Here is a 14,099-nt window from a genome sequence, read left to right on the forward strand (position 1 = left end):
GACATGCTCGAGGTAGCAAACGTAAGATCTAGGGCAGATCGCGACTGACCCAGTACGAAAGTTTGTGCTCTCGAATTTAAGCAAGAGAACTGATTCATTAAGACCCAATCCCACAAGCGTTTGCCACAAGTGTCTGTTCGGAAACCCCATGATACATGATGAGAACTAAAATCTCCCACCAGTAGGATGTTTTTCCGACTGCGTGCAATAGAGGTATCCAGATAGCGGGTATCTTGCACTCCAGCGGGGAAGTACGTGTTAATTATAGAAAAAGGTATGCAACCAGGGAATATCATATCCAGTGCTAAGATTTCAAAGTCTGGGGACATTATCTGGTATGTTATAGTAGCTTTATGGCAGGTTTTTGATGAGACAAACAAAACTAAACCACCGCCTCGGAATAAGCGATCCAATCGAAAACATCGGAAATTTTTTAGATGAAAAGCCTCACCTGCAACAAGCCAAGTTTCCTGTGAAATAATAATACCTGGAGAATATTTAGAAATAAGATATAACAAATCTCTTGCAGCGGAAAGTATGGAACGACAGTTCCACTGAATTCCTGTTAAAGTTCCTATGGTGAATAAATCCGAGCAGTAGAAACTGCTTGGTCTAAAACGCTCTCTTTTAAGGAGTCCTTCTTAGTAGGAATCTCTCTATCGTACTTTTTGCCTTGGACTTGGTGGGAGAGCTAGGTTTTTTCTGTGTCGGTGACCTTGTTCGTTTAAGAGATCGGGGGTCCATGTCTACATCTTGATTTTCCATCCCATCTGTGTCAGAAAGACAGATTTGGTCGATTTTCTTAGAAGTAGATGGCTTAGACGACTCGTTATTTGTGCATGTCTGCGCGGTCGATATTCCAATTGGTGGACTCCGCGGTAGATCTGACACCGGATCCTCAATATTGGCTTTATTAGTTAGTTGAAGCCACGGAGCTAGTTGTGAGGACAACATCTGAACAAGGGAGTCGGCGAGATTTGTCATGATGCGCTCCATTGCTTTCTCCAGCGCCTTTTCTACAGAAGCTGCCACAGCCTCAGAGACTGAGTTTTCCATACACATCGTTTGACGGGCCGTTGTACCCGCATACCCCTGAGTCCTACTCTGAATTTCTCCAATGGCCTCACGACGAGAGCATCGACGTCTATCAATTATTTCAAGGATTCGAACTTCTTTTGACCTTGTAGGGCAATTAGGCTCATCTGCGGGGTGGGGACCACTGCAAAGGCAGCAGGACTCATTTCGGGAAGAACAATCATTTGAGTGATAGCTTTCACCACAAATTCGGCATCGTGTGTTGGATCTGCAGCCTTTTATCGAGTGCCCGAACCGCCAGCACTTTAGACACTGAAGGACGCGAGGTGATAGAGGCTCAACTCGGTATATCAGTGGCCATGCCTTGATTTCCGATGGGCGGTTCATTCCAGCGAAAGTAGCAATGACTGTTTCAGTGGGCATGCGCTTATTGTCAAGGACACGGCTGCAACGATACACAGAAATCACGCCTGCTGCTGAAAACATTTCCAAAATTTCTTCCGGATATAGACTTATGTCGACACCGCGGACTAGGCCTTTGGTACATGCAAGGTGATGAGGAATGAAACTGCTCACCGGATGTGTCGCGAAAACATCGAACTTCAGTGAATCTTGAACACAAGCCTGGTCTGACGAGCAGCGAAGAATCCCCCCCATGGCCGAACTGTCAAACCTCGGTGATTTGTACTCATTATCTTCTTCTAATTTCTTTTTATGGGGCTTGGCCTCACGCCTTAACACAGGTTGCCCCATTTCATTAAAGCTTGATGCAGAGGTGCAATCATCCAGCACAATCTTCAGAATTCGTGTTAAGAAGATATGCCTTTCAAGCTAACCATCTTGAATTCGTAATTGAGTACGTAAAAAGGTATAACTTAATTCGTGTAATTTATTTACTTAGCAATTCTATTTAGTAATGTCCACATTTTGGAGCAATCCAGCTCAAGGAAAAGAATAATCATGTACCACTGGATATTTGTTTAATCATGCGTGAGTTCAAATACAACCTGGCATATTTGGAGCTACACCAAATCTATCGCACGCGCTCGGTTTTGACTTTATACTTTGTTTTCATTGCCCTTTCGGCGTATAATTTACGTTAGATTGCAGTACCTTGTGTCCGTTTTGAATTCAAGCTAACAGCTGGTGCCGATTGTACAGGTCTCTACAGATGCACTCCAGATATTGGGGACATATTTTCGCACTTGGACAACCGTTTTGCTGTTTGAAATAAACTTTGACTTAATTTGGCTTGATCCGGGGCCAAGCAATGCAGTGGCAATCGGAATAACCGTTTTCTTTTACTTTAGTGCGAGATAAACATGAAACGTCTTGCATTCCATCACTTCTTTCCCATTTATGGCTTCGAACTTCACCCGAAAGGTACCATTCTGAAAAAGAATTTAAAAAATAACATTTCTTATGTGAGCTGGGGAATGACCTACAAAACGTGAAGAAAGGCATTGCAAAAAGACTCACTGAAATACTCCAGCACGATAATACGTAAATAAAATCGGAAAAATACGCAGCAAATGGGCGCTATTTTATTGGTTTCCCTGTAATTAGAGTATTTTTCTTTTCTGTTTAATCTAGTTCGGTTTTAACAGAGTTTTTTCCTGTTTTTGCATCAAAGCGTAGCTGATACCCACTCGTGGAGAGGTGTCCTACTTTTCAGACAAATAAGAACCATGCCAGTTGTTGAGTGGCGTGATCATCTTTCGCCATGCCGTTTTGCCCCATTGACGTAAAGACCTGCTTAATATAGGTCTGTTTTTGAACAGTTGTTACCACCATTTTGTGGAAACATCTTTTATGCAAGCGGTGGCACTTTCTTGAGGAATCGCTATGACTTCAATTATTAAACAGACATTGTGATCTAGGTGACAGTAAGAGTAAAGAAATGAAGCTATGCAGGCCATATAATATGTATGGCAGATAACTGGTGGTCTATTAGAATTGCATAATGGGTGCCAAGGGAAGGGGAAGTGCAGTCCAGAACGGCAGAAAATTAGAGCGTCTGATTAGATTAGGAAATTTGGGGGCATAGCTAGGAATCAGCTAGCGCAGGGGAAGGGGTAATTAGAGATCGCTGTGGAAGATGATAATGATAAGTGTTTGCGAAATAACCTTATCGATGATAGCTGCAAACTAATCAAGCTCTCGTATTAGTTCTCGCTATACTGACATCATGCCTGTTACTTAAAAATGTGAAGGTCTCTGAGTCTTACTCACCCCGCGGACGTACTTCGCAGCCGCTATCACCGGCAGCTTCAAGTAAGTCTCGTACATTCCGGGTAAAATAGGACAAGTGTTGTTCCAGCCAACGCTTCCCATCTTCTCAATCACCTTGATGCCTCCGCACAGTTTGTAGGTGCTGTACGGGAGTGGCAAAAACACAATACAAAGAGAAGTCGTAATCACCCTAACTTCTTTACCAGTCGCAGAAACATAAATACTGCTTATAAAGGCAATTGATGGTACATAAAATTCGTGAAGCAAGTAGATACCAGTCAATACAATTTCCCATAACTTTCTTAATGATATATCGCAAAGGTGGCAATGCGTCGATAGTCTAGCAGTTCCGTCAAGCTAATCAGCGCATTTAGTGCACCTCCTAACAAACACGTCAAAGTTGTTCTTAAAGTTAATGATTCCCAGACCATCCCTTAGGAGCATTGTATGTTTATATGTCCGTGGAACTGCAAACCTGTAGGTTGTGATTGCTGGCGTTTCTGCTTACCGATGTTAATTTTTCTTTACCGCATAACGTTTGCATTCATGTAATTTAATTAGTCAATAAGTGAAACTGAGCGCAAATGAAATCAAATCAATTCACGCTACTGTGTAGTCCTTGTGCGTACCTGGCTGTCTGTGTATGTTGCTGCTCTTGCGCTGAGTATAGAGCACACCAGTATAAAGGCGTCGGTGAAGTTCCGCCGTTCAAACGACTTTGTCGAACGACTGTGGCATTCTAGCGTTTTTTTTTTTATCCGTGTGCTTCTTTCCCTCTTCCTCTCTCAGTGCGTGCTTTTCTTCTTTCTCTCTCTGTCTCTTCTTACCCGCTTCCCAGAGCAGGGTCGCAAACGGAATTATTCTCTTCCTTGGTTAAACTCCCCACCAATTTAGCATCGTATTTCTCTTTCCTTTTTAGTATTTCTGTAGTGGACTGTGAACCCTTATTGTAGCTACATTTGCGTATGCGTTGCTACATGCCTTATATCATGGCCTTGAACAACCATCACCCAATGTTTTCTTTCTGTAACGCTGCTGAGAAGTTGCAACACGTATTATGCGACTGCTGCGGCTGTTTTGGAGAGAAACAATCATGGTAGACACACTTCCAGCTCTGCTCGAGCTCGTAGCTACGGCACCGTCTCGGCTCGTGGAAAACATCAGCTGACCACCGCGTGTAGCGTAAACGAATGGAGAAGACAGAGGATATGCACATTCGTTGTCATGTCACCGTCGTCACATTGTCCTCGTTTCGTTATCTTCATGCCACCGCAATCACACTGCTCTCGTCACGCTGCGGAGATTCCGTTGTCGTCATGCCATCTTGGTCATGCTACCATCGTCACTGCGCCGTCATCGTCTTCATCGTCCCCATACCGTCGTCAACGTGGTCACGCCGTCATGCCGCCCATCGAAACTACACGATTACCTCTGTCACCGTCGTCAAGCACCATTATCGACGTCAGCGGCATACTTCGAAAGCATGGCTGACGTCTCCACTTGAATCCTGCGGTTTCTACAAGCTATACACGCTTATTTCGGCAATCACCTTCGATTATTTCTACTACTTTTTCTTTTCTAGCGACACCTTCTGCAATTAGTATCGTGATGGTACGACAGTGATCATAATAATCATGATAAACGTAATAACTCTGCTGACAGGTGTCACCAAAGCTGTAGTCAAGCAAGTTATAAACAGCTTTGACAGCCAGCAGAAAGCTAGGTTGACTGCGCGAATCACGCAGTCCTTACCAGCTGCCGTAATCCTCGATGCAAGGCATTCGGACGTTGTAGGAATTCCACATCGTGAACTTTAGAGATGGCTCGCCTACCACTTCTTCCAGGAGCCGCCCAGTAAAGTTGAGCTTCATATCATGGCCGAGCGCTAGATCTTCTACGACCAAGTCCTTAAGTTCCATGGCTTTCTTAGTAACTGCAAGAAGGAGACACAAAGTTATACAACTAAGCCAAGCTTGTCGGTGGTTGGCACACATGCCGGTGACATTAGCACAGAACAATTCTGAAGTAAAAAAGATATGGGCCGGAAATTTTCCTTTGTAAATGCATCCTCAAAGGAGAGATTACGAAGCCACAGAAAAGGGTGTTCGTTTTTAACCAGGTTCTATGTTTAAGCACCGTGGCATCCTCAGAAGTCGCGAACTTTTCTAATGCTCGTGAATCTTCTGCAATGTCATAAGAATAAGGGCATCCGAAGGGCCCGAATCTTGTTTGGCAAAACCTTATGAAAAAACACAGCAATGAAATCCGAGATAGCATAAGCGTAAATAATTGCTGTGTATAAATAAAATGTATAAATACTACGAAAGGGGGAAACGAAAGTTGACAAAACGACAGCTTGCCGCAGGTGAAAATGATCCCACACCTTTTGCATTGCCTGGAAGATGTGAAATGACAGGGAAGGAATATGATAGGAAGGTTGGACCACCCATGCCTTTGTGTTTAGTTAGGAAAAGCTAAGTAGAGTAAAGAAATGGCGAATACGGCCAATAACATAAGCGCATGCCCGCCCAGAAAACTCCATTTTGTCATCAAATCGCACCTTCAAGCACCAAGTTCATGCACATAAGACAACGATAAGCATCAAGTTGATGACATGAAGTGATTAACATGGTCAAATATGTCGCGTCTCTGAAGCCAAAGCATCCATAAGGGTGATTAAGAAGGGTGTAGGATTTGGCTTGTTGGGGAAACATGCTTTAAAGTTCGACTAACAGCGCAAGGACAGCAGAGGGGACAGAAGAGAGGACAGAGCGCTTACTTCCAGCAGTTTATTTTTTTTTCAGAAAGCATAGCAAGTCATATAGCCGCACACTAGCGCACCAACCATGCGCAGAACGCCACGAAAAAGGCCCACAAAATTGTGTGGTTTTGTCGTGGCTGTGTACACCTTCTTGTCATCGTTTAATTTGGCGTGGCTTTGTCGTGGTGTTCTGCACATGGCTGGTGTGCCAGTGCGTGGCTATATAACATTTATGCTTTCTGAAAAGAAAATACGCTGTTTCTCTTCTGTCCCCTCTGCTGTCTTTGCGCTGTTATTCACACTTTAAAGCATAAGGGTACCGTTGTCAAAACGTTGGCTCCAGAGACGCCCCTCGTTCGAGCACTGTTGATCGAAAACTGCGCACGTACCATGCAAGGGCTTTCGCGAGACACGAGAACCTCCAACCGAGCAACAGGATTTGACGTCCCAAATCAAGACTAGGAACACGAGGCGACGCAGTTATGGGCTTCGAAATAATTTCGAATACTTTGAGTACTCCAGCCCGCAACCGAAGTTTGGGGAACGTGCTCCTTTTTTTTCTTTATTTGCATTTCACCTACACGGGAATGAGCCTGCAGTTATACGGAATCGAAATCCTGACCTTGTGTTCCGCAACAGAACTGCGTATCACTGAGCCATTGCCATGGGTTGCCATTGCCATTGCCATTGGGGATATGCGGTCACGCACGACATCGTCTTAACATTTCACTGCTGTGTTCTAGATTTCTGCCATCGCCACCGCCTGCTGCTCGTGCGTCGACCTACCAGACTTTGAAGATACGGCCTGGCCCACGTGTCGACCGACTGACGTCGCTGTCCTGGTAGGGCAAGCTACTGCGCCTGCGCTGCGACTCCTCGGTCCAGTGCCACCGCACCGCATAAAAGATTTCTGCCATCGCCACTGCCTGCTGCTCGTGCGTCGACCTACCAGACTTTGAAGATACGGCCTGTTTCACGTGTCGACCGACTGACGTCGGTGTCCTGGTAGGGCAAGCAACTGCGCCTGCGCTGCGACTCCTCGGTCCAGCGCCACCGCACCGCATAAAAGGCACTGCTTCTCTCTGGCCCTACCCGCCGTGGTTGCTCAGTGGCTATGGTGTTGGGCTGCTGAGCACGAGGTCGCGGGATCGAATCCCGGCCACGGCGGCCGCATTTCGATGGGGGCGAAATGCGAAAACACCCGTGTGCTTAGATTTAGGTGCACGTTAAAGAACCCCAGGTGGTCAAAATTTCCGGAGTCCTCCACTACGGCGTGCCTCATAATCAGAAAGTGGTTTTGGCACGTAAAACCCCAAATATTAATTAATTAATTCTCTCTGGCCCTCCGGGATATGCGGTCACGCACGACATCGTCTTAACATTTCACTGCTGTGTTCTAGATTTCTGCCATCGCCACCGCCTGCTGCTCGTGCGTCGACCTACCAGACTTTGAAGATACGGCCTGGCCCACGTGTCGACCGACTGACGTCGCTGTCCTGGTAAGGCAAGCTACTGCGCCTGCGCTGCGACTCCTCGGTCCAGTGCCACCGCACCGCATAAAAGATTTCTGCCATCGCCACTGCCTGCTGCTCGTGCGTCGACCTACCAGACTTTGAAGATACGGCCTGGCCCACGTGTCGACCGACTGACGTCGGTGTCCTGGTAGGGCAAGCAACTGCGCCTGCGCTGCGACTCCTCGGTCCAGCGCCACCGCACCGCATAAAAGGCACTGCTTCTCTCTGGCCCTCCGGGATATGCGGTCATGCACGACATCGTCTTAACATTTCACTGCTGTGTTCTAGATTTCTGCCATCGCCACCGCCTGCTGCTCGTGCGTCGACCTACCAGACTTTGAAGATACGGCCTGGCCCACGTGTCGACCGACTGACGTCGCTGTCCTGGTAGGGCAAGCTACTGCGCCTGCGCTGCGACTCCTCGGTCCAGTGCCACCGCACCGCATAAAAGATTTCTGCCATCGCCACTGCCTGCTGCTCGTGTGTCGACCTACCAGACTTTGAAGATACGGCCTGGCCCACGTGTCGACCGACTGACGTCGGTGTCCTGGTAGGGCAAGCAACTGCGCCTGCGCTGCGACTCCTCGGTCCAGCGCCACCGCACCGCATAAAAGGCACTGCTTCTCTCTGGCCCTCCGGGATATGCGGTCACGCACGACATCGTCTTAACATTTCACTGCTGTGTTCTAGGTATGTAGTAGCACTTAACACCCCTCACCCCTGATTTTTTTCTTCTTTAACTAGTACCGTGGCTGCTTATCCCCTTATTGCTGTTTTTGCCCAGCATTCCTGTACCTCTTTGAGTGATGGGAATTGACATAGTTACCTACAGGGTTCGTATCGGTGCCTTCAGTACCTGTCACCGGAATAAGATTGATTTAACTGAGCGCTCACATGCCGTAGTCAGCTTAGTCTGTGTCGTCTGCCCGAAGCCCTCGCTTGCCCTGTCAATTTGCTTAGCGCTGCTGTTGCTCTGTGCTGGGGACATTGAAGCCAACCCTGGCCCCAAAGTAGATGATGTATATGCGCTACTCAAAGAATTCATGGATACTAACAAAAAGAATTTTGACACCACTGCAACTATTCTGAAAGAAATCCAGCGAGATGTTGCCGATATTAGGTCCCGTGTCTGCGCAGTTGAAAAAAATCTACCTATTGTACCCGAAATCGGCACTGGTGTTAAAGCTGTTAATGACTCGCTTGAAGAAGTAAAAATGACTTTGTCACGTACGAATGGCGACTTAGAAGATGTTGTAGATGACCTGAATAATCGTTCAAGAAGAAACAATCTAATTATCAAAGGTTTAGCTGAAGTTGCGAAGGAAGACTATGACGCTAGCGAGAAGTTAGTAAGAGATTTCTGTCCCACTCACCTAAATATAACCTTGCACACTGAAGACATTGAACGCGCGCATCGAATCGGGCAGCCTCGACCTGATGTTACGCGTCCGTTAATTATCAAGTTCCTAAACTTCAAGACGAAAGACACACTTCTTCGCAATGCGCATAAACTCAGAGATGTTGAACCTAAGATCTGGCTTGAGGAAGATTTTTCCCCAAAAATACAGTTTGCAAGGAAAATGCTGCGTGACTTTGCTAAACAAAATAAAGGGAAGGATGACCGCTACACGATACGGTACAACAAACTGAAGCTTAAAGGGCACATCTACTGCTATGATGCGGTTTCTGCCCGTGTAATTCAGGCAGACACACCACAACCACGGGCCTCAGAATGACAAACTGTACGAATCGAGCCTGTCAGTAGAAAGGCACATAACTTATCTATTCTTCTGGCTAACTTTCGCAGCATTATAAATAAGGTTGATTCTTTACTTTCAATAGTTCACACGTGCTCTGCTGATATTATACTATGCACAGAAACTTGGCTCCGGGGTGACATACGCAATAGCGAGTTGTCACTTCCTGACTACTTTTCAATATTTCGTAAAGATAGAACTTTGTCTAGAGGAGGTGGTGTCTTGATAGCAATAAGGACTGCGTATCAACCTTCTCTTGTAGTTATTGATACCCCTCTTGAGATGATCTTTGTAAAAACCCGATTTGAAGGTCGCACATGCATCATCGGCGTATGTTATCGGCCTCCTGATAGCAAACCCGATTTCGTTGACCACATGACCAGTGTGCTTGAATTTATTTATAATAAATATCCAAAGTGTATTTTGTTGCTTGGCGGCGACTTTAACTACCCTGCTATTAACTGGTCAATGCCATCATCGCCATTAACACCCGCCCGGCTCGAGGTGTCTCGCTTCCTTCAAACATTACACTTGTTTCATTTAACTCAGTTGGTAAAGGAGCCGACACGAGGCGAACGCACCCTCGATTTAGTCCTAACTAACAATCCGACTAATGCTGTAGTTCACGTCCTTGATGAAATTAGTGACCATAGAGTAGTACATTGTTCGCACCCACTCCCACTTCCTAATAAACCAACAAAGCTAAAACGCATACTTAATTACAGAAAGGCAGATTTTGGAAAAATGGATAGCATGCTAATCGAGTTTGCTAGCTCCTTTTCAAACGAATTCATTAATCGTTCAACTAATGACAATTGGATAGTGTTCCGTGACTTCCTTAAGAAAATCTAAAATACGTGCATCCCAGAGATTTCATTCACGTCAAGAACAAATGCTCCCTGGTTTACAAAAAAAGTCAAACATTGCCTGAATAAAAAGAAAAGAGCGTATAATAAAGCCTCGCGAACCAAAACTGATTATGCGTGGAAAAAATATAAAGAATTAGCTCGTGAATCACAAAAAACAATTGAAGAAGCTAAGGATCATTATTTCAATTATACCCTGCCCACTTTGTTAACGTCTGATCCAAAAAAGTTTTGGCGTGTAATTAACCCTAAAGATACGGACACTGCAATGACCCTAAAGGACGCAGCTGGCTGCATGGTGCCCAATGAAGCATGTGGCGACCTCTTGAACAACACTTTCAGTCAAGCTTTTACCGACGAACCGCCACTCGACCAGTTTTGTACCGTCTCTCTTTCTACGATAACTCATCCAAGCGAGCCCATCACCGTTACTGCAACAGGTGTATCACGGGCTATCGACAGGCTCCCGCTTAGCTCCAGTCCTGGACCGGATGGCATCAGTTCTAAACTACTAAAACTAACTTCCCACGTATCAGCATTTATACTGTGTTTAATTTTCCAACAATCACTGGATACCGGCTGTGTTCCAGATGATTGGAAGTCTGGCCATATCATACCTATATTCAAATCTGGTGATCCCTCATGTCCAAGCAATTACCGCCCGATTTCACTGACATCAGTTTGCTGTAAACTCCTTGAGCATATAATTTACTCCCACATTATGAGTCATCTTAATGCAAATAATCTGTTATTCAAAAATCAGCATGGCTTCAGATACAAACGGTCTTGCCAAACACAGTTGTTCGAACTAACCACTGACCTACATGACTCTTTGCACAATTTGCTTTATACTGACGCAATATTTATTGACTTCTCGAAAGCTTTCGATCGTGTTCCCCATAAACGGCTAATCATGAAAATAAACAGCCTTAAGTTAGATGAGAAAACTACCCAGTGGATTAACGAGTTTTTATCTGGTCGCTCTCAGTCGGTAACTATTAATAACAACCAATCTACTTTCTGCCGCGTTAGGTCAGGGGTACCTCAAGGGTCCGTGTTAGGCCCATTATTATTCCTAATATATATTAATGACATAGCTACGAATATAACTTCAACAATACGGCTGTTTGCCAATGATTGTGTAATTTATAGACAGATAACCACCCCTGATGACGTTGCCATATTACAAAAAGATTTAACCACATTAGCTGAATGGTGTCGCGTATGGAAGATGGAAATTAATGCAGAGAAAACTAAGGTCATGACATTTTCTTCCAAGCTAACCTTTCCATCTAACGTATACACTCTATGCAATTGCATACTCGAACGAACCTCTTCCTTTAAATATCTGGGCGTTATTCTTACATCTGACTTAAGCTGGGCCACGCATGTTGAGCATATTACTAACAAGGCAATAAAAAAACTTGGCTTTTTAAAACGCCGTCTGTACCTTGCAAACAGTGACACAAGACTTCGTGCATACATCTCCCTTGTCAGAACAACCCTCGATTACGCCTCAATTATTTGGAACCCTCACACAGCTAACCTTTCTGATTGCATCGAATCAATTCAAAATAAGGCCGCCCGCTTTATTTTGCGCTCCTACTCTCCATATCAAAGTGTGTCAGCATTAAAACAGACCCTTAATCTTCCGGATCTTGACACACGACGGAAATATTTCCGTCTGTCTTTTTTTCACTCCCTTTACTATAGTGGTTCATCTTTTTCATCTGCTCCCATCTTACCCGCCCATTATCTGTCCACCCGCAATGACCATGTATGCAAAGTGGCTCCCATATTTGCTAGGACCCCTTTCGTGTTATCAGTGAACGAATGGAACGCCCTACCTGAAGATATTGTGACAATCACTGACCCGTCTGCCTTCCAATCAGCCCTGCGCACATTTTTAAATGTATAAAATGTTCAGCTGCCACTTCTTGACTGGCCTGTGTTACATATATGTATAATTTCTAAATTTCCATTTACCCGCACCCACCTGCCACTTGTGCCTTGTTGAAAAATGCCATGTACAGCAAATATGAATTGTACCATGAACTCTCGCCCAAATTACTTTTCGTTTTTTTCCCTTTTTTTATCTTTCTTTTACAAAGTGTTTCTTCTACTGAAATCTGTGCTTCTTGCCTTCAGTCATTTTTATTACAATATCATGTGTGAATTGTATCCCCCCCTATGTAATGCCTCTCGGGGCCTTTAGGGTATTGAAAATAAATAAATAAATAAAATAAAATAAATAAATAAATGGGTTACACAAATGAACCAACAGGGAAAATGGGCAATTACGCCGCTATGCCGTGCGTTATTCTCACAATGCAAATGGTACGCTGTGGCGATCTGTTGGCAGACTGTGAAGTCTGTGGTATGCCGTCTTGGCACGTACGGTACCACTGTGTATCTCGAGACTTGATACACCATGAATAAAAGAGCTTCTGCAGCGTCTCTAGGATACGCCTTGCTTGTAAGGATGCATCGCTAGTGCTAAGCAAAATATTCTCATGCGCACAGCCCTGATCTAGCTCCGTGACAGCACGAATGTCAGTCAATAGCGGGGACTCACAGGGGCATTGTGTCAACTCGGGCCGTTGGATTTCGCTCTGGCCTGTTGAGAGCGTGGACCAGAAGAAGAATATTGCCACCAACGAGAGTGTCAGCATCGCGGGATGAGGAGCGTCGCCAACTGCAGTGTTTGTGCCAGCAGAGGTTGCTTCTTCCGCGTAGGTTGATGTGTCATGGGCTTAAAAACATTCTACTGTGTACTCTGAAGTTTGGGCCACCTGTTCGCTATGCTAAGTGCCCACCAGGAAGAAGTCTACGCGATGAATGGGCGACATGGGTTGAGTGATTAACGATGTGTCACCTATAGCGCATGCCGTAGTTTCTATATTTGTTACAAGTGCAGCATTCGTTTCATATTTTTTTCTCTAGTACCCAAGCCATGACTGCTAGTCTGGCTGCCTCAAACAAGATATATTATTACAGTTTCCGCATTCATAGGTATTCATCGTATGCAATTTGTTTCTACTTTTATCGCACCGAGTATCAAGTTGATGTTGAGCGCCCACTTGCCCGGACCAGCATTCTCAAAGCTTCCTGGGTTATTCGAGCAGCAGAGAGAGAGAGAGAGAGAGAAGGGAAGAAGGAATGGCAGGGAGGTTAACCAGACTGAGTCCAGTTTGCTACCCTACACCTGGGCAGGGGAACGGGGAGGGGAAAGAGAGGGAGAGAGTAAACATGAGTCTATACCGCACTTTCTCATGCACTAAGTTAAGTGCAGGATGTCTATAGTCGGGCACATAAGTCTGTTGCCTTCAGGTAGGGAAGAAGCGTTAGCACTGCTTTCTGGGCTTCGAGCAGCAAGACATTGTAACGGCTTTGCTCGTGCCTTCACCGCCTTAACTTCACAAGCCCGGCTGCCGTCGCCGATGCCGTTGTCACCAGCACTTCATAATTATCGAACACCTATTCATGTAAATAACTTTTATTATTTATCTTTGCTTTAATACTTTGTAAAGGGTGCCTAATTTATTTATTCACATATATATTGTTTGTTTATTACCTGCAATAGCCGTAGGGTGCATAGGACATTTCTGAGGGGAGCGGGTGCATTGAAAGAAAAAAGCAGTAAGGTGAAACTCACCAATTACAAATAAAACTACAATGGCAGTCTACAAAATAGTTTATATCGCAAACAAATGGCCGAAAACACAATAAGAGCAGGTGATTTCAAAATACGAACGATAATGACCACTTGGATTGACGCGGCAACTTCGATATTGGCAATGCAGCGGGGAAGGTGGTCCAAGTCCGAACAAGGTTTACGTATTGAGCAGTCTCAAGACATTTTACTATTAGAAATAGGAATGGCGACGATGTCAGTAACCAATCCATGGTGAAAAACATGTTGAATGTAAAAAAT

The 14,099-nt window shown here is 45.0% G+C and overlaps 1 protein-coding gene across 1 annotated transcript; it reads right to left on the minus strand.

The window, feature by feature from the left end:
* Positions 1 to 1,910: 1,910 nt before the first annotated feature.
* On the minus strand, positions 1,911 to 12,896 carry LOC142563630 (uncharacterized). Its single transcript, XM_075674206.1, has 4 exons — positions 12,741 to 12,896; positions 5,020 to 5,200; positions 3,268 to 3,409; positions 1,911 to 2,426 (listed from the first exon to the last, which is right to left on the minus strand). The coding sequence occupies exons 1-4, from the start codon at positions 12,835 to 12,837 to the stop codon at positions 2,337 to 2,339; spliced, it is 510 nt and encodes a 169-aa protein (XP_075530321.1). The 5' UTR covers positions 12,838 to 12,896; the 3' UTR covers positions 1,911 to 2,336.
* Positions 12,897 to 14,099: the final 1,203 nt, after the last annotated feature.

This window comes from Dermacentor variabilis, chromosome 11, assembly GCF_050947875.1.
Source record: "Dermacentor variabilis isolate Ectoservices chromosome 11, ASM5094787v1, whole genome shotgun sequence".
Classification (NCBI taxonomy): domain Eukaryota; kingdom Metazoa; phylum Arthropoda; class Arachnida; order Ixodida; family Ixodidae; genus Dermacentor; species Dermacentor variabilis.